Source organism: Botrytis byssoidea, assembly GCF_014898295.1.
Source record: "Botrytis byssoidea strain MUCL 94 chromosome Unknown BBYS_018, whole genome shotgun sequence".
In the NCBI taxonomy this organism is placed as follows: Eukaryota; Fungi; Ascomycota; class Leotiomycetes; order Helotiales; family Sclerotiniaceae; genus Botrytis; species Botrytis byssoidea.
In genome coordinates, this window is record NW_024065859.1 from 141,851 (window position 1) to 163,339 (window position 21,489).

At 43.9% G+C, this 21,489-nt stretch overlaps 7 protein-coding genes across 7 annotated transcripts; 5 read left to right on the forward strand and 2 right to left on the reverse strand.

The window, feature by feature from the left end:
• Positions 1-1,873: 1,873 nt before the first annotated feature.
• On the forward strand, positions 1,874-2,796 carry EAE97_008415 (uncharacterized protein; the record flags this gene model as incomplete). Its single annotated transcript, XM_038878930.1, has 2 exons — positions 1,874-2,567; positions 2,648-2,796. The coding sequence occupies 2 exons, from the start codon at positions 1,874-1,876 to the stop codon at positions 2,794-2,796; spliced, it is 843 nt and encodes a 280-aa protein (XP_038730012.1).
• A 1,304-nt stretch (positions 2,797-4,100) lies between these two features.
• On the forward strand, positions 4,101-5,654 carry EAE97_008416 (uncharacterized protein; the record flags this gene model as incomplete). The annotated part of the gene is made up of 1 exon (XM_038878931.1): positions 4,101-5,654. One exon carries the CDS (start codon positions 4,101-4,103, stop codon positions 5,652-5,654), a length of 1,554 nt encoding a protein of 517 aa, XP_038730013.1.
• Positions 5,655-6,106: 452 nt separating this feature from the next.
• On the forward strand, positions 6,107-8,959 carry EAE97_008417 (uncharacterized protein). Its single transcript, XM_038878932.1, has 3 exons — positions 6,107-6,565; positions 6,619-7,251; positions 7,622-8,959. Exons 1-3 carry the CDS (start codon positions 6,261-6,263, stop codon positions 8,781-8,783), a joined length of 2,100 nt encoding a protein of 699 aa, XP_038730014.1. The 5' UTR covers positions 6,107-6,260; the 3' UTR covers positions 8,784-8,959.
• Positions 8,960-9,060: 101 nt separating this feature from the next.
• On the reverse strand, positions 9,061-12,220 carry EAE97_008418 (uncharacterized protein). The gene is made up of 2 exons (XM_038878933.1): positions 12,058-12,220; positions 9,061-11,931 (listed from the first exon to the last, which is right to left on the reverse strand). Exons 1-2 carry the CDS (start codon positions 12,074-12,076, stop codon positions 9,470-9,472), a joined length of 2,481 nt encoding a protein of 826 aa, XP_038730015.1. The 5' UTR covers positions 12,077-12,220; the 3' UTR covers positions 9,061-9,469.
• A 1,217-nt stretch (positions 12,221-13,437) lies between these two features.
• EAE97_008419 (uncharacterized protein) lies at positions 13,438-14,029 on the forward strand (the record flags this gene model as incomplete). Its single annotated transcript, XM_038878934.1, has 2 exons — positions 13,438-13,578; positions 13,640-14,029. 2 exons carry the CDS (start codon positions 13,438-13,440, stop codon positions 14,027-14,029), a joined length of 531 nt encoding a protein of 176 aa, XP_038730016.1.
• A 221-nt stretch (positions 14,030-14,250) lies between these two features.
• On the reverse strand, positions 14,251-18,019 carry EAE97_008420 (uncharacterized protein). The gene is made up of 3 exons (XM_038878935.1): positions 17,172-18,019; positions 14,717-17,096; positions 14,251-14,670 (listed from the first exon to the last, which is right to left on the reverse strand). The coding sequence occupies exons 1-3, from the start codon at positions 17,259-17,261 to the stop codon at positions 14,450-14,452; spliced, it is 2,691 nt and encodes an 896-aa protein (XP_038730017.1). The 5' UTR covers positions 17,262-18,019; the 3' UTR covers positions 14,251-14,449.
• A 2,062-nt stretch (positions 18,020-20,081) lies between these two features.
• EAE97_008421 (uncharacterized protein) lies at positions 20,082-21,285 on the forward strand (the record flags this gene model as incomplete). The annotated part of the gene is made up of 2 exons (XM_038878936.1): positions 20,082-20,476; positions 20,550-21,285. The coding sequence occupies 2 exons, from the start codon at positions 20,082-20,084 to the stop codon at positions 21,283-21,285; spliced, it is 1,131 nt and encodes a 376-aa protein (XP_038730018.1).
• Between the last annotated feature and the right edge of the window lie 204 nt (positions 21,286-21,489).

Genomic DNA, 21,489 nt, shown 5'->3' on the forward strand with positions numbered 1-21,489 from the left:
TTTCTACTTGGAGATAGCTAATCGTACTGATTCAACATCCAATGCAGTTGCTTCATGCATGTTGGTGGCACAATCATGATAGTCACCTTTCAGTTCTTGACCCACTGACTTATCATCACAGAATATTCAATATACATCTGCAGGATTAGAAGCATGACTATGTTTCTGTTGAGCCATGTCTTGCCATGCGTAGAAACTGCACCACAGTGTATATCTATTGATGTGAGCTCTGATAAATGATGGGTGGGATGTTCTTTAACACCCTCACAGTATTTCACTTCGTATGTCTCTCTCCTATTGCTAGTTGAACAGATAATGCAATTTTCTTGCACAGATGATTGAATTGACGTATTGAGAAACAACCACACCATCTCGCATCTTTATTGTCGCTTGCTCCTCAACTTCCAATGTCCACGAAGACTAGAGCTACTTGACGCCAGCGACTCTCCTAGATCAATAGCATCTTTCTGAAAAGATATGTGCGACTTTCTAGCATGGGAGTAATTAACCAGAGCAGACAAAATTTTGGCAAAATAGCCGTCTCGGATTCCTGTTATGTCTCCGAACTCCAGTCCTAAATTCTCTCTTCGTATCGTATATTATCATAAATCCCATTTCAAATTTCAAAGACCACCCAGTCTCCCAGCTTCATAACTCTTACACGTGCCTCGAATGATGTTGATACTTCATGCACAACTCAATCTTACATGAGACCTCGTATGAGACCTGTCATAAGATCTTACATGACAGGCCATAATCAAACATACATCACTGCACACTTGACGTATTTCACAACACCCAGAATACCCAGATTTTCTGTGACTTCTCTTTCACGTCTGAATTATTGTCGCATTCAAACCCACACATAATCTCCAAAAGCAAGATAACTCGCATAAAAACCTACCCGTAACACAAAGCGCTACACAACGCAACACAAAACATAAGACTCGACCAATCCGACTCAACGGATACTTGTAACCCATCCACGTAAAGCATGCGCAGAAGCGCGATAAACGGGTTTGGACATTTTGACGGGTGTCACTGTACACTTGATGCAATGCTGCGTATTTGGAGTGAAGTCAAGTAACACTATAGATGGATTGAAGATTAGATTGCAGAAAGATGAGTAGAGTGAATAAGGAATAAGACATTAGGATTTGAGACATTCGTAATGTTTGCAACGTTTTTGTGAAATCGTGGATATAAACTTTGTTCTGCCTGTGATAGGTAAGCGGAAATCGGCATTAGTTTTTGGTCACTCGTAGAATCTTGATTGAAAATGGCTGATCAAAGTCAAAAACACATAAAGTTCACTGAAAACACTTCATCAAAACATATGAACCAGTTTGAAAGATTGAGATATCATGTTTGTTATCATGACATACCTAGGTCGGTACCCCGCAAAAGCTTGTTTGCGGGGTTTCCAGGTTAATAATTCATTGCAGATCTGAACATGGATAAAGATAACGCTGCATGCCTCGTATGGCCTGTGTGCGCGGCCCCCACAAAGCTTGTGTTTCCAAATAATCCTGGTGCCGTTTTCTATATGAGATTCGTCTCTCTTCTCACCCCTGCTAATGCCCATTTCACATGGCTTCATGCATATACGGTAGATGGCTCGCTGCCGCTGGTAATTTGCAAACTATCCAGTGACAACTAGGGAAGGGAATTTGCTTTTTATGGGCCAATGAGTATTTCTGTCTCTTACAATGAACCGTTAGATATGCCTATGATATCCAAAACAGAGAAAAAGCTTCCACACAAGCGATTCGCGATCATGTAACGTCATACTGGTAACGTATCTCATGGCTCAATCAAGATGATCACATTTTGGATACCCTATGAAGACCCGTTAACATATCTCCACATCGGTATGCTTCTTATTGTGTGGGCGATTGTCTCCAGAGAAATCAAGTACCAGATAATGTATATATTCGGTATGCCATATATTGCAACCAATCTGGTTTCTCGTTTCCTCTCATCCCTTCTGTCTATCGTTTGCCGAACTTGCCCCCACAGATCGGGCGCAGATACGAACATAGATATAGATATGGTGTCTCTTTCACCCTTTGTTTTCTTGTCATCATCTTTTTCATGTTCGAGATCTGGTTCTAAAACGCGCTCAAGAATTAAGTCAAGATTTCCACCAAAGATTGCAGAACGAACCTCGTATACGATATATTGTGCAGAAAATTCTTCTCGTGAACAACTTCTTGTTCCTTCAGATCACAGAATCGCCGAACCTATTCAAAGCTACCAAGAATCACATCGATCTTCACTTAGCCAAAATTGGCACTTGTCAAATCACTCGAAAGGCACCAAAACCGAGGCGAATAATTCAAATAGGGAATTTGGGAGTTATTATCTGCTTGCAGTGACACCAAGACCTACTCCCTCAACGACAAGATCATTACCAGAAAAGAGACAGTCGATAAGAATGGCATCAAGATTTCCACCTTCTGATGAGGGGATGAACAATATTTCTGGGGAATCCTTTGGATCGGCAACAAAAGATGTACAGGGCGAACGACGCAGATCATATGGCATTGGTGGAGCGGGGAATATTCGTAGGTGATCTTTGCTCTTCCTCCTCCGCTTGGATATAATGACATCTCAATGAATTAATCTGACAGTCATAAACATATAGGTAAACCATCCGAGGTGATTTATACTCCGCGAGAGAGACGTAGATCTAGTGCCCTCAGTAGTCCCTCGATTTCTCCAACCATCTCTCCCGATACGAAGAAGGAAAACTTCTTGTCGTGGTTTGGGATAGGAATTGGCAAAAAGAGATGAGAAATAGTACTTGAAAGACGTGAGAGCTGTGCTTTGAAAGGGAGGGAGAAGATAAGATTAGTGATTGTAATGCCTGTGTTGATGACGATGGCGATGATGATGGATTATGGTGAGGGCAATTAAGCCAATAAAATGGACTTTGAGTTTGGGATATACAATGGAGAATTGGCAATGAAAAAGGACAAGATGACAGCAGCGATTTTGCCAACTTGAAGGATTTATTAAATATGGAATTGATTACTTCGAGATGCAGAACGAAGGTTCTTTTGACATAGCCTCTTTAATAATTCCGAACCAACTCTGATCATGATTATAAACTATAGGCCTTGAGATGTTGATGGCAATGAAATGATTTGCCATGAGGAGTGTGTCCGTCAATATCTGGAATATCTATATATGCATGGTTGTAACATGGCAAGGCATTTTCGTCCGGTTGCAAATATACGAATACGAGAGTTGTTGGTTTCCACTAGAAAGCCTGATCAACATAGCCTGAAGGTAGTTCAGCTCTTGAGGGGAAATCGAGGATGCTTCATAGCAAAAGAGATGAAGATGAATATGAAGGAACCGAAAGGAGGTGTATGTACCTAGGTAGGTAATGTGTTACAGTTTTATACATATAATCTACCTACATCGTATGCCATTTCTTGTCTTGTTGACGTCTCCACGTGACTCAATCTCGAAGCGGGACCAGATTATGTAAGCATGGAAGATTTGGGGATTCAATCCAGATCTTTTGCCACGCGGGTCTGCTTCTACAGTTCTACTAGGTACTAAACCAAAACTGTCCGTGCCACCAACAACACTAGTACAGTACAGCCTCTCAGCAATGCAATACAATTGGTAGCTACCAGGTAGGTAGGTAATAAGGCGCAGGGAGGCTCGGTAGGTGGATGTTCAGGTGAATCATTCAAGGTTCCTCTATCCAAATTCGACCTCTTGAAGAAGAAACCGCCTCCATCTACTGCAATGCAAATACTTAGTCTATTTCTATTGACTAGGACTGGTATCTTCATTGAAGTTCAACTTGGTATCATTTACTCTTAATCCATAATAAATAGCAACGGCAACATCAAAATCTACAGCGGGAAGTATGTTTATACCTGCAAACATCATTTCCCCGTTCATCGTAAGTTGTACGCAGCGGCAACTGCTCTTTTGCCACTATACTTCTTATCAGAGCTATCAGATCAGATCACTAACTTCAATCCTTCTCATAGTATCAATACCATATCAGAAACTACACCTAAGATAACTTTTTCGGCTTGAGCATCTTTTGCTAGGTCGATCCGCACATTAATTACATGACCGAATCCCATACATCCCAGCCATGGGACCTGACTTGTGCCATCGAGCTTCATAGTCTCCTATCCGCTTCGACTTTAAACAGCGATTTACCATATTCTTACTATTTCCTACCTGAAGATGAGCCCTCATCAGCAGACAGAAGTGCACGTACCTTGGGTGATTTCACTCCAATATGGAATCACTTAGGTGTCGATGCTACGACAACTTGTCAAGATCCTGATGCTGAACCAAATGAGTCAGCACTATCTTCTTATGCTTCTGAAGGGCTCTTTTCTGATCTTAATAGTCTGCCATCTTCTGCGACGGATGATTCAGATATTCCGGATATCTACCAAGACTATGTTACAAAGACAAGGACGGTACGATGGAAAGATAAAATTCAAGGTACGAAAGCTCCGAAACTACAACAACAGGGGACACGAGCAAAGGCCAAGGAAGATTTGATATCTTTCCCGGGAGAGACCTCGGTAGGGCAAATCTCTCAAACGAAAACAGATGTTAGATCTCCCTTTCCTGCAGATCGTCTTTTCAATATCCAACCACCGAGAGTACATAAACAGACACGGAGGCAGGTATTGTCTGATTCATGGACGGATGAGAATGAGAGTAGCGGACTTGAATCAGAGGTGGAAACACCTTCACGAACGAAATCTGCAAAATACCTCAGCGATGGTCCTGTTATCTTCGATACCCTCGAAAATAAGAATACGGCCCTCAAAAAGGGCGTCATATATCCCCTTCACCATTTGACACACGAAGAAAAGAGATTCAGGATAGTTAAAAAGCTATCACACCAATTGAGGCTCGACGAAGCAGTCAGGTCTTCAAATCAAAAAGATATACATGTATTTGTTGATTTCAGCAACATTATAATTGGATTCCAGAACACTTTAAAAAGCGTACGACGATTTCCTGAGAGTGAAAGGGTGGCTGAAAGTCCACCTTTCTCATATTGTTCACTGGCATCAATTCTTGAGAGAAACCGGCCTGTCGCTAAACGAATCTTGGTTGGATCCAGATCAAATTACAGAGACTCAGAACCTCATTTTGACGAGGCTGAGACGTGTGGCTACGAAACCAATGTTCTTAATAGGGTGTATAAAACAAGGGAGCACACAATGGAAAAAGCGCGAGGAGGACAAGGAAATGGATACCTTACTGGACAATCTAGCAAACCTGAAACTCCCATCTCACAATTCACGAAATCTGGACTTGTCGAGCAAGGCGTTGATGAAATATTACATATGAAAATGCTCGAAACTTTGGCCGATTACTCAATACCGTCAACCATTGTCTTGGCAACGGGAGATGGGGCCGAGGCCGAATACTCGGGAGGATTTTTTAAGAATGTGGAGAGGGCGCTCCTGAAAGGATGGAACGTTGAACTGGTGGCTTGGAGCAGTGGTTTGAACCATGAATATAAAAAACGGTCGTTCCTCAATCGATGGGGAAAGCAATTTCGGCTTATTATGTTGGATGATTTCAGCGAGGAGTTACTGGCGATTTACAAGAAGGTCGAAACACCACTGACAACACTGGCGAAGAAGTAATCTAGGAACTTCGAGAAATCGACCTAGCATGACCTCATTTACCTCTCACATTCTTAGTAATAACATTGATGAAATTAGCGAAGGGTTATACAAAAGCTCTACAGCGAAATAGAATTTATAGCACCTGCAAGCAGTGAAACTTTTTGTGTTACTCAATGAGAAAGTCCCTGAGCAAATTTTGGTTACTTGAGCTATGTGGAATCTTGGCATACTTGGTTGTTGACACCGACCATAAGATACTCGGCCACTATTTGATATTCTTGCACAATTTCGAATTTGCATCAGCCTGATATTAAGCAGTTATGGAACTGGGGCTTCAGCTGAGTTATTTGCTGACTGTTATCCTATTTTAGGACCCCAACATGTAATATTTTAGGCAAGTCAGCCCTGGAGCCACCACTCTTCACACCGAGCAATATCAATGCACTGCCATGATTTTTCTACATAATTCCCTCTCTTCCCTCGTCCTCGAGAGATAAATATACCAATTAGTTTTGGTTTGTATCTTTGTGTAGTATACAATTATTCCTTCCGTTGCACCTTGTCATTTTTGACGGAACAAGACATCAATTTATAACCGCCTCATACTCTCTGTCTCTCCAACGAATGTTTACATTCATCTTCAATTTGCTTGTTCGGATTCTCAATCATTTCTTCAACATGCCGGGCATATTTCAAAAAGTTGAAAATATAATACATCATGGACAACATGAGGCTCCACCGCCTAAACGCTTCCCCATTGAATGGAATCATGGAGTTCTCAAGGCAGAACTTCTTGCTCATTCTATCTTCGCCGGAGAACATGATCACAACAAATCGAAAGAAGATTCCAATAAAGCTAAATTCTCCACGGGGACATATGTCGGGACCAAGAAAGCAGTTTCAGAAGTTTATTCTCTGGTCAACAAATCGTATGATTCTCCCAAAATGAAATATCAAGAGACAAGTAACTGATCAATGATAGATTCGCCTCTTTCTTCGACGTTCACCAATTGGAATCTCATCTCCCTACTGCTCCCATTTCCCTTGACGAGAAGAAAGAACGCTTCCAATTCCAAACACCCGGGTCGGACGGCTACCCCCCTCATCTTAGTCTTGAACCCAAAGTCGATTTTCTCCACTCTCTCAAAATCTTTCAACCAGAGCGACTCTTCGCCACAGCCCCTATAGTGCAAAAAGTGATTCCCGAAAAATTTCTCGATTTCGCCTATGATGAACCAAATCAACGCACATTTGCTCTCATCGAAAGTGTTAACCAAAAACTCTTTGACGAGAGAAGAGATATTGGAAAAGTAGCCAATATAGGGACACGAAAAGATTGGTATAGTGACGAGGTATACGCGCAACAACAATTCACGGGGGTAAATCCGGTAACGATTAGAAAGGCCGGGAAGGAATGGATTCAAAGGTTTAAGGCAGCAGCTAGTGCGCAGGAGAAAAAAGATAGTTTGAGGGTTATTGAGGAGGGAGAGAAGCAGGGAGGATTGTATGTGCAGGATTGTAGCTACTTTCGTAAGTTTGCGGGGGTGGCACAGGGGGAGGATTTGAAGAGTGATGATGGGAAGAGGTTTGGATGTGCGAGTGTTAGTCTTTTTCAGTAAGTGTTGAGTTTCTTCTTTTTGACTTGCTTGTTTTTTACATTTTGTTTAGTTTCATTGTATTGCGTTGAGTTACTTTTTTGCTTCTTCATCTCTTTGCAGAGTATGTCGAGCACAAGCATGAGCTGTAAGCTGTAAGCTTCATCTCGTAAGCGCCGTCATTTGCATAATCAATCCTGATTGGACAAAGTACGACATTTTTTCGTATCCCCTACGTACATAAGCTGGAAAGTCTTCAGCCCTGCAGTCAGCCCAAACCGCGCCGTTGAGCAAGGGTGAAGAAAGTTACGTGGGGGCTAACCGTCATCTCTTCTCATTTCGCACTAAATTTCGTACCATGATAAAACAAAATCGTACTAACCCAAATAGTCTCCTCCCAAATGGCACTCTTCATCCACTTGCAATAATCCTGGACTACCGTACCAATATCACTGATTCTCTCACTCTCTTCAACAAACGTACTTCCCCTTCAACCCCCAAAACCCACGAAGTGACCGATTGGCCCTGGCGCTACGCAAAACAATGCGCCCAAGTATCCGACTGGCACGCCCACGAACTAGGTTCGCATCTCACCCACACCCATCTCATCGAAGAAGGAATCATCATCTCCTCCCACCGCCACCTCCCTGAAACGCACCCCGTATTCCAACTCCTCGCCCCCCACTGGCTCAAAACCCTCCCCCTCAACGCCGCCGCAAGAGCAAGTCTCATCCCCCAAGTCATCGTGCACATCAATGGACTTCCCTCCAAAGGCAGTCTCCAAATGGTGCGCACGCAGTACGAAACCTTCGATTTCGTCGGCGGCTACATCCCGCACGATCTCGCCTCCCGCGGCTTTCCCCTCGCCGAACTCGACGCCCCTAAATTCCACAACTACGCCTACGCGCGCAACATGAAACATATCTGGTACACCCTCCGGCATTTCGTATCCGGCATGCTGCGGTCTGCGTATCCCTCCGACGGAGCCGTCTCTTCCGACACGCAGCTCCAAAACTGGTGTCGCGAGATCCAGAGCGAAGAGGGCGCCAACATCTCTTCGTTCCCGACCCTCACCACCTTCGACCAACTCACAGACGCAGTCACAATGTGCATCCACATCGCCAGCACCCAACACACCGCCGTCAACTATCTGCAAGACTACTACCAAGCCTTCGTCCCGAACAAACCCTCCGCCCTCTTCGCCCCCCTGCCCTCCTCCCTCCACGAACTCGAATCCTACACGGAGAAACACCTCATTGATTCCCTGCCCGTGCGCGAACCGCGCTCCTGGCTCCTCGCGTCGCATCTCCCGTATCTGCTGAGTAGCGTGGTGGCAGACGATCAGTCGCTCCTGGAGTATGCGTTGAGCGTGCGGGGGGTGGCGGGGGAGAGTGATGGCACGGGCGAGAGGGAAGAAGTGGCGGGGAGGTTTTATGAGGAGTTGGTTGCGTTGGAGGGGATAGTTAACGAGATTGCGTTGGGGGTGGATGATAGAACGGTTTTGTATCGCGTGTTGGCGCCGGAGAGGACGGCGGTGAGTATTTTGATTTGAGGGCTGCGTTTGGAATTGGTGTTGGGGCTGGGGGGTTGTGGGGAAGAGAGTGTTGAGATAGGCTGTGCTATATACTATGCTATGTAACTGACTGTTAAACTTTCCTGATATAGAACTTATAGATAGACTTCAAGACATGTAGATATTATCCAGTTATTATTCATCACTCATTATTCATCACACTCTGCACATACAATCAACATATACCGACAATAGGTAGACAAAACCCTCCTCCAATATACAAGCACAAACAATAACAAATTCCAAATAATAGTAATACTAATAATTCATTTCTGTATTTCCTAACTACTGCAAGCTAGCTACCAACTCCGCATACTAAATAACATGGCGTGCCTTCGCCGACATACCAGCTGCACCATAATACTTTTCAAAAGTATGAATACCCATGATATTTCTTCCTGTTAGTCGTGCTGAATCATCTGTCCCGTTCTGCCCACCAAACTGCTCTTGAGACCAAGACGATCATGAAACTCAACGAACTTTGAATCAAATTCATTCCCCCCAAAACGAAAAGTAAACAAGCAAGCCAATAAAAGCAAGCTACTCAAGAAAATCCCTCATTCCAGGAAAGAAAAACACAAAAAGCCTCAAAACTCCCCACGCTCCACCTTAGCACTAAACCATCCATTTATTTGCCCCCAGCTCAGAATTCGCAAAACAATCACTTAATAAGGACTGTTAACCACATCTTCTCTCCCCAACTTATATCTTCCACTATTGCTTCCTCCAATTCTCGCACTATCTCTTCTACCATTGCTCCATCCAACTTTATGTGGCGTTGCAATACTTTCTCTTGTTGGCTTCTTGAAGGTTTGTTTCGCTACCATATTGACTTCATTTGGCAATGCCACAATCACATTCTTATCACTACCGTATTTGAAGTTATCCGCCTTGACTTCTTCAGCATAACGTTTAATACTATAAGTATCCTTGCTGCCCCTCAAGATCTTCTTCATATTCCATGTTACGATGAAAGGACCAGTGGCGGTAATGATAGATGTTTCGGTAAGCCCCTCTCCGGTATTGAAACGAGCTGGAGTGAAAGAAAGAGGAACACCAGTTTCATGTTGGAATTGGGCGACGTGAGCTGGTGTAAGACCAAGACGACGAGGTTGAGGTTTCGAGTCTTTACCGAATGATTTTTCAAATCCAAGTTTGCCTTCGTACCTACCATCCTTCTGAAGAGCATCAATGAGAAGAAGATAAGTGCGACAAGTAGCCAAGACCCAACGACCATCAGCACTAACATCTAGACCAATGATAGGTTCACCAAGAGCTGGAATGTGAGTCTTTGCGTTGATGCCAAGACGATCGAACATACGGATGTCACCCTTGTTACTAGCGACGGCGATGTATCCTTTTTCTGTGGTAGCGGCAGCGGAGAAATCATTCTTAGAAACGTATTGTTTGAGTTCAGAATCGACAAGTTTGTTGCCTGCAAGACGAGGATCGATACGATAAAGAGCATTTCGAGAAAGACCAAGGAAGGTCTGCTCTCCTGTCATTTGAGAGAATTTGCTCTCGGGCGCAAAGGTGTTGACAGGTATATCATCATGAACTTTCCATTCGTCAACAATCTTTCCATACTCCAAATCCATTCTGTAAAGCGAATTTGGATTATTTCCATCTTGAAGAATCATGTTCGTATCCTCAGCGTGAAGCATAACTTTCTTTGGATTAAAGAGTTTGCCGTTTGGTGCTTGGACTTTTGAAATGTTGGTCGAGAACTCCAGATTGTTATTAGGGGTATGTTTGAAGACACCAATCTTAGATCCTCTAACAACAAATGATCGATCGTGTTTGTATCCAACCGCAAGTTGTGAATTGACATTTCCATCATCGTCTTTCGTGACAACATCATCATCTTCCTCATCAGAGTCGTAATGTTCGCTTCTTTGTCCATCGTCTTGATCCTCCACTTCTTCTTCCTCTTCCTCTTCTTCATCTTCACCCTCGACAAAATCTGGAGCGTCTTCCATAGTAAGATCCTGGAATGCCTCGAGAACATATTCTCTCTCGTCCTCCTTACTATTGTTCCACTTGAGTTCATTCAATTGTTCCCACAAAGCTTGCATCAAACCTTCCTGGAATCTTGTCACCGTCTCTTGGTCTTTAAATCGAAGAAGCCATGAATAAGCTTGATGATCGGCTGTATAGGCGTTGAAGATAAAGGAGAGATATTCGAAATTGAAAACTGGATTAATGTCCGCAATCACAGCTTGACCCAACCAGTCTTTATCCTTGCTGCTAAGTTGCAACCAATATTGCCATTTTCCAACCTCAGTAACAGTTGCTGTAACCTCATCATCTTGCTTCAAAAACGTTCCAGAAATGAAGTCGAATAAATGTAATTCGGCAGTTTCCTCTGCCAACACAGAAATGGCCTCGGGGTGTTTAGCGACAGCTGGTGCCTTCGTTGGGCTCTTTTCAACCGGTGATGGACTTCTGGGTGGCGCCCGTGATCCTCTTGTAACAGGACTCATAGTTTCCTTTAATGCAGAATTTGCCGTACTTCTAGTAACTGCGTGATCGATCGCTGGAAACGATTGTACAGGGCTCAAATTTATAGGGCTCGTAGGTGGACTAGCATGCGGAATTGGGTCTTCCTCCTCAAAGGCAAATTGACTCAACTCCTCCTCGGTCGCGGTTAAATACTTTCTCCTGAATTTTCTCTCAAACTGACAATGAACAGCTGTAAGTTCGAATGATTGAACCTGACTATTCTCTATCGAAACGTCGCAAACAAATTCGTATAAATCGCCCGCGTCACCGCTCAAATCTCTCCAAGCAAGGACTTTTTCACCGCCTTCGCGAATTTCCGATCGGAAATGTAAACTTTCGTCTAGGAGGAATGTTTTCTCGTCGCGTTCCCCAGTCAAAGCTGCAGTGCCGTCTTCGTCGTCCGCAGCCTCGTCGTCCAATAATTCTTCCTCACCTTCTTCGTACGCTCTTTGAATCACAAGCTGATATTGAAAATCTTGACCTGTTCTTCTGATCCTCGCAGCTGCGTCACGGAATATAAGTTCGGAGTATCCTTTGGGTGATAGGGGTCGAACGAGATAAAGTTGGCCTTGGGGTAACTCGATCAAAGATTCTTTGGATGTATCACCAAAGATCAATTTACCGACTATTGTATATGTTAGATGTTGTTCGCAAAAGAAGTTGTATATTTCGTTTGCGCTTTGCTTCTAAAAAGCTTGAATGAAGATCGAATGAGGGGTAAAGTGGAGGGGCGGACTATTTATTTACATACCATTTCTTAACATAAACATCCTGTTGACTTCGTTTGCAATCAATAACGTGTATCTTTAAGCCCTATCCCTAAGCTCAAAAAAGATGATGTGCTAACTATCAAAAGAAGGTGGTATTGGAATGTAATTCTCAAAGGGAAGGGGGAAAGTGTTTCTTATATTTTTTTTAGTATCACAAGGCAAAAAGAGCATGATGGTTGTGATAGGCAACTTCAAGCCGTATAGGTTCACAGCCTCGCCTTATACGCGAGGATGTCTAAAAACTAAGGCCATCATCATCCTATCACTTTGTTGCATTCAATGAGAACCTTGAAGTTGATATTCAAAGGAAAGTTCGGAGTTTTAAAGAACTGAAATCCTGTTTTACTTTTGACTCACCCTCACCCTCACCCTCACTCTGGCTCTCACTCTCATAATTCATATATTTATTCATTTATTTCCTGGAAATTTCTATCCTGTATAGTCACTGGAAACTTGATTTTGAAGTTTTGAGATGAATGACGCTCCGCTGGCCCTCTGGGGGCCACTGCCGTGGAGGCAGACCATAATAAGGTTATAGAAAGAAAACGAAGTTTCATATCAAATGAGTATTGGAGTGTACCCAACCTTTAGAGTGAGTAGATGCTGGATCATTAAAGCATTTCAAAACTACGCACACGCATTATAACACAACTATCATAAATCTTCACGCCCTCCCAAATATACTCTTACGATACGAAGGAAAGCGTGCCTCTACTGCTTCTTCTTCTTCATGTCACGGTGGAGATGCAGATTAGACGAACTACCTAGTATTTGTTTACATAATCTCTCTTCGCATTGAAAACCAATATCGCGAAACCCATAACCAACCCTACCTACCTATCTCCATCTACAATGAAAGTGTCAAACCCTAGAAATAGACTATCTCACCATAAAACTCCAGATATCTACCTCGTAATTCAATTCAATGAAAAAGAAAGACACCCAAGCCAATTCCCAATTTCTTGCTCTACCCTACCTGCAATCTACAGGAAGGCAGAAACGTCAAGTCCATCATCCATTACCATGGTGGGGAGTTCCCGTCACTCCTCTCATCAAAGCAACGCCACAATTATGGCTGTGTAAGACAGTACGATGTACACTCACCGCCTGGGCAGGCCCGGGCTGCAGTCTCAACCCACTTGCAGTGGTGTAGGGATCCATACCTACAAACGGAATTTACCGTAGGTATCAACCAAAACACCTCCAACCCCCCCTCGCTCCCCAACCAATCACCCCCACGCATCCTCGGAACCGGAAAAACTCACCTTCCCCTCTCAAAATTATAATTAATTATACCACAGTACAATTCGATCGAGCTATCCCAATTCCCAATCACCAATCCCCAGACAAGACAAGATAAGATGCCGCCCATCCAAAAAGCAGTCAAAGCAGCTGCCCACGCCTCGCGCCAAATAAACGCCGTCGTCGTATCGAGCGGTCTCATGGAAAAAACCGTCAAAGTAAGAATCGGAACCCAAGTATGGAATGAGCATTTGCAAAAGGTATTTCCCCCCTCCCCTTCTATTTCCCCCCATAACCAAACTAACTCCCTCCCCCTCCCAGAAATTCAACTCCAAAACACACCTCCTAGTCCACGATCCCCGCTCCTCCCTCACAACCGGCGACATCATAACCATCACCCCAGGACACCGCACCTCGAAAACCGTCCACCACGTCGTCTCCTCCATAATCGCACCCTTCGGCCGTCCCATTTCCGAGCGCCCACCCATCCCCACGGCCGAAGAGCGCATTGCGGAGCGTGAGCGCAAATTGATGGCGAAGCATATTCGCAAGGGGAGTTGGAGTCGCTGGGGCTTTGAGCGGGATCCGAGGGGGATAGAGGGGAGTGAGTGGTTTGTGGAGGGGTTTGCTGAGGGGAAGAAGGGAAAGGAAGAGGTGATTCAGGCCGAGGAGTCAGCGAATGGGAATGGTGAGGAAGTAAGGCTTGTGTAGGTAGTCAAAAGGAAAATGGATGGGGATATGGGTGCATATGCAATATTTGGCGTTCAAGGTGTATCACTTATCCGTGTACAGGAAGTGTATGACGATGGGATTGTATCATAAATATCATGTAAAAAAAATGACATGGGGAATGAACGCATCCAGTAATGTTTCTATTGCGTACGTTAAGGTATGTTTCATAATGGCAATCAACCCATCTTTTATCACGCAGGACTCCATGCTCAAGACGCTGAACTCCCGATCCCGCCTATGCCCTCCAGCCATCAAGAACCTTTCCATGCACCTCCCGGATCCCTGAAACCCATGACCCTATTGTATACCGAGCCCCAAATCCATCCAAAAGCTAAAATATTGATACACTAAGTCATATACAAATACACATGCCATTCCATTATTGCTTCGACCTTGACCTTAACCTCCACGTTCACCAAACTCCCTTGCCCAATCCTCAAATTCTTGTAGTCCTTGCTTGCTTACACTTGGTCTAATATTAACCAAACTAGCTTGAAAGTCTTCAATTTGCATTGGTCGAATATCATCCATGGTCATTTCCAAAAGCTTTTCTCCGAGAGATCGTAGAGGTCCCATAGCCGCATCTTTGGCCAATGCTGTAATGTCAGATCCCGAAAATCCTATTTATTGTTAGAAATATTCAACAACGAATTCAACAGAACTTACCATCGGTCAATTTGACCAAATGATCGATATCATCTTCTTTCAATCCATGCTTTTGATGTCCCAATAAAGTGTGTAATTGCTTGGCTCTAGTCTCATCCTCAGGTAAAGGAATATACTGCCTTCTCACGAATCTTCGTCTGGCAGCTTCGTCAATTGCCCAAGGCAAATTCGTTGCAGCAAGTACTAGTACTCGACTAGCATCTCCCCTTTCCTTTTCCTTGTCTGTTTGTTCCCTACCAGCAGCAGCTCTTTGTAAATCACTCCACTGAATCAGAAATTCGGTCTTGATACGCCTTGTGGCTTCATGCTCTCCTCCAGATCGTGCAGAAAGAAGAGAGTCGATTTCATCGACGAAAATGATACTTGGTGCCAGTGCTTTTGCAAGAGAAAACAATGCTCGGACAAGTTTTTCAGACTCACCCAAGAACTTGCTTGTCAAACTACTAGCTGAGATGGAGAAGAAAGTCGATTTCGACTCGGTGGCGACCGCTCTTGCTAACATAGTTTTACCAGTACCCGGGGGACCAAACAATAGCATTCCACGAGCTGGTTCGCGAAGGCCCATAAATAGGTCTGGTCGTAGGAATGGATAAACAACGGCTTCTTTGAGCGCATTCTTGGCAACATCCAGCCCAGCAACATCATCCCAGTGTACCTCATCACCTTGAACTACAATCTCATTAAAAATCTGTTTAGCGGCCCCTTCATCAACCCCTTTCGGCAAGTTCTTCATGAGATGTTTGACTTTCTCCTCCCATGCACTCTTGACCCTATCCGTGGCAGAGTCATTAGACTCTTCAGACGTTGGGGTTGTAGGATCGACAAGTATTGGCGATACCACCTGCTTTTGCTTTCTTTTAGGCCGAGTTCGCAATTCTTCATTACTGGTATCATCATTCGCGCTCTGAGACGAAGTATCATCTCCGTGTACTCGCCTAGGTTCCTTCCCTCGTGACTTTTTGCTATCATCTACACGTCTTGGTGAGGAGGTGTTTGCAGATACTGGTTTTCTTTGTAAGCGATTTGATGAAGTTGAAAGTTCGGCATTCGAAGCTACTCTAGGAGCTGGTCTCCTACGTTGAGGTACCGGTAGGTTGTCTGGGTTGCCTTTCTTGGCAATTGTATCGGGATACTCTTGGAGGTAAGTCGGATATTTTAATGGTTCAAATTTACCTGGTGTTCTTGAGTGGGGTGGAGGTGGCGGAGGGCCCTTCTTAAGCTGTGAGAACGTTGTAGCAGAAGTTTCGGTTGGTCGTGGTTGTGACGATGGGTGGCCGAAATTAGGCTCAACAGGTTGCGGTATAAGTGGAGAATCAAGTCCAATCATGTCTTTCATGATGGCAGTGGTGAGAGAATGTCCAGCAACGGCACCTGGTTGACCTGGATCTGTAGGAGGGAACGGATAACCGTTCGATTGACCTGTAGCTCCGACCAAATCGTTCAAGCCTGTCAATAATTCTGGTGGAGATTTTCGCGGCGGTCGTACATCTGGCACTAGAGTTCTTGTTGTGCTATCAAATCTGACTGGATGCGGAGGCACTTGCTTCCCTTTAAATGGATCCGAAAAGCTGGGCTTCTCACCAGGTAGATTCGTTGTGCTATTGTCAGTCTCTGGATCTTGCGAACGGCCCAGTTTATCCTTATCTTTCCCTTTTCTGCCCATTGTATTCCATGCCAGGGTAGCAGCTTTATTCGTTATAGGATTCTCGTCTTTCTTTTTGTTTGACCGAGAGCTTTTAGTTTTCTTGGAATCACCAGATCTTAATGTTTGAAGCATTGTTCTTCCTCCTTTTTCGGGGCTAGGACTTCTTGATTCTTTTGACATTTTATGTTGTGGTGCAGGAACTGATGGATGAGATGTTGGAGCTGGCGGCCTCGATGATGCTGTTTGTAATGCAATCGAGGAACTTGACATACTTCTCCCACCGCCAACAACCGCCATCTCTGAGCTATTTTTTGGGGCCATCGAAGGTCGTTGTGGTAACGGAGGCGGGGTAGGTTTTGGCAGACCATCGTAATTGACCGCGGGAATTGTACCCTCCCCGATTGTATTACTCATACCTGTTATAGCAGGGCGTTGAGAATCCGAGGAAGCGCGTGAAGACTTCAAAAAGGATTTGAGCCTTCCACTACCACTGCCGCTGCTAGTTTCTCCCGGTGGTGTCTTCTCTCCATTGTTCTTCTCTTCCCGCGAGGCTTTGAGCGCTTCTAGTAAATCGACACGTTCTTTGCATTGCATTTCCATCGACCTCAGACTATCCTTCAAAGCCTTTTCGGTTTCTGATTTGGGTGTATAGCCTGCAGGAACTCGATATGCATTATGATAATAGATTTGATCGAGAGCCGACCGCCATGATCTTAAAGCTTCTGCCTCATTACCCTATATAGAAATAAAGTCATTAGCTTTCTTTTCAACCTCAAATGTTTCCGAGTGAAGATGCGTGTCTTTACTAACCTGCCCTTCGAAATATACCGCCGTCGAACATATTAAGTAACACTCATCGTATGTCTTTTGCAGCGATGAAGATTGCTTGCTTCGCATCATGACAAAGTTTCTCGTTCTTGCGATAGTTCATTAATATCGTCGTTGGTCGAAATTGTATTAGAGAGTATTTCATCAAGAATAATGGTACAGTTGTTGGTATTATGAGGTCTCGTGTGTCTCTGGTCGTTCGCAATCGATAACTGATATGTCCGATGTAGAAGTTTAAATCATGTGTTTCCCTTTGCGGATAAGGCTCGAGGCTGTGACGTAGGTAAGATACGAATGTTGGGGACCGGATTTTCCAGATGAATTTATTAATGTTGTTGCGAGTACCGGTATGATTATTCCATTTGAACACCACGCATCTATTATTCTTTACCTGGGTAATTTGACTTTCAGATGGACTCGAAAATTACATGCATAAGCATATAAAAAAGTTGAGAAATTCTTCACATCTACCGGTAGTCGCGTTTGTTTGTTGGTTGGTACCTACTTGTATCCATCAAGATTGATTCATGCCAGCATGCCAGGAAAATCCTAAAGCAAACTGGCGTCAATGTGTATGTACGAGGATCAATTTAGGGTTGCATTGAGTGGGCTATCGCTGCCGATCTTACGATATCCGACGATAGAGGGGCATGGACGGCGGTCCCCAAGAGAGATATCAGACTCAATTCTTTCTACTCGAGTACACACTTTATGACACTTTAGAAGAGATGAATCGATCAGGATTTCACTGATAGAAGCCGACATTCAATGTATCAATTGATTCCTCCAACAGATTCGAATTCTGCCTTGTTCTTGCCCAGATTGATTCTCCATGACAATGTTCATTCTTCGTACAAAAGACTCCATCCAAGCAAGGTTATATTTAGTTCACAGGGGTTATCGGTACCGGTATAGAACCTGGAAGGATTACGAGCATCAACAGCGCGTCGACCTTACTCAAATAGGTGTAAAATACGTTACGCTAGTAAATTCCCGCTCCCATGTCGCCATCTTTATCAAGTTGGAATGTCCAGGTTCAATTCGTGATCATTGACCGCAGTCTAACTTTAGCCGATTGATTCCGCTGAACATCTACTTATCATGAGGTTAACGACAGGTTGTAATAGAGATTGGATATGAACATGTCTCCTGACAGAAAACAGTGGATTACTAAGATGATTCTGGAAATCATCTAGAAAGTAATCGGCTCGCAGTATGTCCCCTTGAAATCTAAAGCCGCCAACATAATCTAGGCAGTTATTACTTATAACGCCACAGAGCAACTGTTCTCTCAGGGTCAAACCAGAGGTATGCTACTTCAAAAGAACTATGGGTATCGGTTGCACAGGCTGCTCACGCAAAACATTAAACTGCGATATATTTGAGAAGGTAGTGATTTGTTCGCAGATGTAGCATTCTGGCTCGCTATGGAGCTTATGTACCTTGGCGAGCACTACCTCCAACAATACTTGTCAGGTACGAGTATACAATTTGGAGATCGTTACAAGCTATGTCCTCCCGATGATGTCACCCTCTTTGACCATGGTACCAACCTCCCTCGTAGATATCCTTTTGAGTCTCCTCGGCCAAGCTTCTCCTACATCTCTATTTAATCGATTGACCCATAATGAAGCACCACGTTGGCGCGTGAAGAGGTTGTCGAGTCGTTCACCCCTTTGTTGGTGGTGAAATTTTAGGGGGGGAGGGGGGGCTGCGGCCTGGTGTACACGCTATGTATGCTGTGAAGTATCTTTCGAGATGGATAGCAGGTCTGTCACTACCATATACCCGCTGTTATGGCAATGCATTATGTGTAGCCATCCAATGGTGTGTCAGAGTTCGCAATGTTTGTATCCTAGTAGATAGATGATAGGATTCTCGGAAGGGAGGAAGAGACTAGAACTGTGATGTACCTCCCTCCGATACCTTGATGATAGTAGGAAGATTGCTCACGACCTTCACCTGTCTGCTCTACCAAGCCCTTTCCAATCTACTATGATTTGAAAGACTTTGGTACAGAACAAGGCTAACGGTCAACATTAAAATTGACAGTGCCGCTATCCGGTTGGTTTGAAATTGGATTTTGACAGGTTCGATACCATGAAAAAAATGTGTGCTGATAAATATAGACAGATTTCTGGCGAAGTTCGAAGCAAGCCGTGATCTTACATTGTAGATAATGCTCTGTAACGCAGATGAGGTAGGACAAGTCAAGTAGGGTAGTTAAACCAATATAATTTAACTCACAGTTCTCAGGTCAAAAGTATTGACCAAGTACTCGATACGAAACAAGTGCAGGATGTAACATCGCATTGCTTCATGACTTAAAATGTATGGATGTGGGTACTGTGTGCTACATTGACCAAAGTACAGCATGTATCTTCCCGCATACTTGCGACGAGATCCTGAGATATCAAGATAAGTCCGAAGGTCTACGATCCCCAAAAGTTGAGGACCTAGAAAATGGAAGACGCTTCTTTGAATCACAACAGATATGATACGAAGTTTAGTAGACAAGATCAATGTCTCGAAAGGAGAATATGCTTTATCTTTTTCCTCTTTATTGAACTTTCTTTTTCCCAGAAGATGCGTGATTCGAAGGTCTTAAAAATCCACTTTCAACCTTGGATTACCACGACGGGAAGGTGCATCTTCTCGTTTGAAGTTTATTCAGTACTTGAGATTGCACCACCTCACTTTTTTCTCATTCCGCTTCAATCATAAGTTTCAACTCACACTTCACTGGGTTGTTCAAATTCTGTTCTCGGGCATGGAATAAGTCCTCCTTCAGTTGTTACGACTCACCGGCGCGTCGCATTCTCTCCTTCAGCAAATCGTCACTTGAATCCATTTGATTACTTTTCGCCGAATCGATCTTTTTCGGCTACCACTATGATACACATTCGCGCTTTTCCCTTCACTGTTCTCTGCATCGGTATTCTCCTCTTCATCGTCTTCCTCAATACATCCACGCCTTCCTACTTAACACACTATTCGTCCGACCTTCTCCAAAAATATAGACCAGTTGGAACAGTCCATGGATCCTCCGATATTTCAAACAGCACACTTGGTTTTCAAAAGATCTTTGCAGTGAGCTTACCGGAACGAAGTGATAAGAGAGATGCTCTCACGTTGATTAGTAGTTTGACAGGATTCAACATCGAATGGGTAGATGGAGTGAAGGGGGAAGCAGTCTCTGATAAAGCTGTACCATATGGTGCTGATAGAGTGAAGTTATGGGAATCAAATTTAGGAAGTTGGAGGGGGCACATGAATGCTGTTCGGAGGTATGTCTTCATTTCATTGATATTTACTTCTTTTCAATCGGCATGCAAGCTAACGCGCGTTCTGTCCATTTAGGATTGTCGAACAAAATCTCACAAGCGCACTTATCTTTGAAGATGACATGGATTGGGACACCCGTTTAAAATCTCAACTCCTTACCTTCGCGGCCGGTTCCAAATTTATTCAATATTCCTCTAATACACCCTCAAATCTTGTTTCTCCCTATGGCGATGACTGGGATTTACTTTGGCTTGGTCATTGCGGCGAAGTATTCCCCGAAACTCTCGATGAATACAAGTCGCTTTCTCCCTCCTCTCCTGAAATCGCACATCTCTCCCGCAAATACATCATAACCTCCGATCCTACTGTCCCACCGCCGATGCATTTCAAAGGATTCCAAAATGCCACACAAAACCCCTACACACGATGGGTTCACATCAGTGGAGGTCCTATCTGTACCTTCGCATATGCGCTGAGTCAACAAGGCGCGAGAAAAGTGCTATGGGACTTAAGTGTTGATAAATTAGCAGGACCGTTTGACAATGCATTAGCAGGACTGTGTAGATGGGGACGGGATCCGAAGAGATTGGGAATGAGATGTGTAAGTGTTACGCCGGGGCTCTTTCAACATCACAAAGCCAGAGGTTGGGTGGGTGGAGATTCGGATATTCAAAAGGTGGGAAGTACGAAGGAGGATGTGAGAGAAAAGGGGGTTACGGAAAATGTGGTTTGGAGTGCGAGGATGAATGTAAGGGAAATGTTGATGGGGGAAAGAATTAAAGGGCAGTGGAGTGATGAGGTTGGAAGATAGATGGATGAATAAAGAGATGAAATGTGGAAAGACTAGAATACTTATATAGGGATATAGATTGGTTGAATGAATGTACTAATATTTGACTTTGTTTTTAAGCTTGGGGAAAGAGATTGACGTCTATTCGTACATATGTAATGAGTGGATGTGAGGGTGAACTTGATATATAGATGAACCCGAATATTACGATATACACTTCGAATG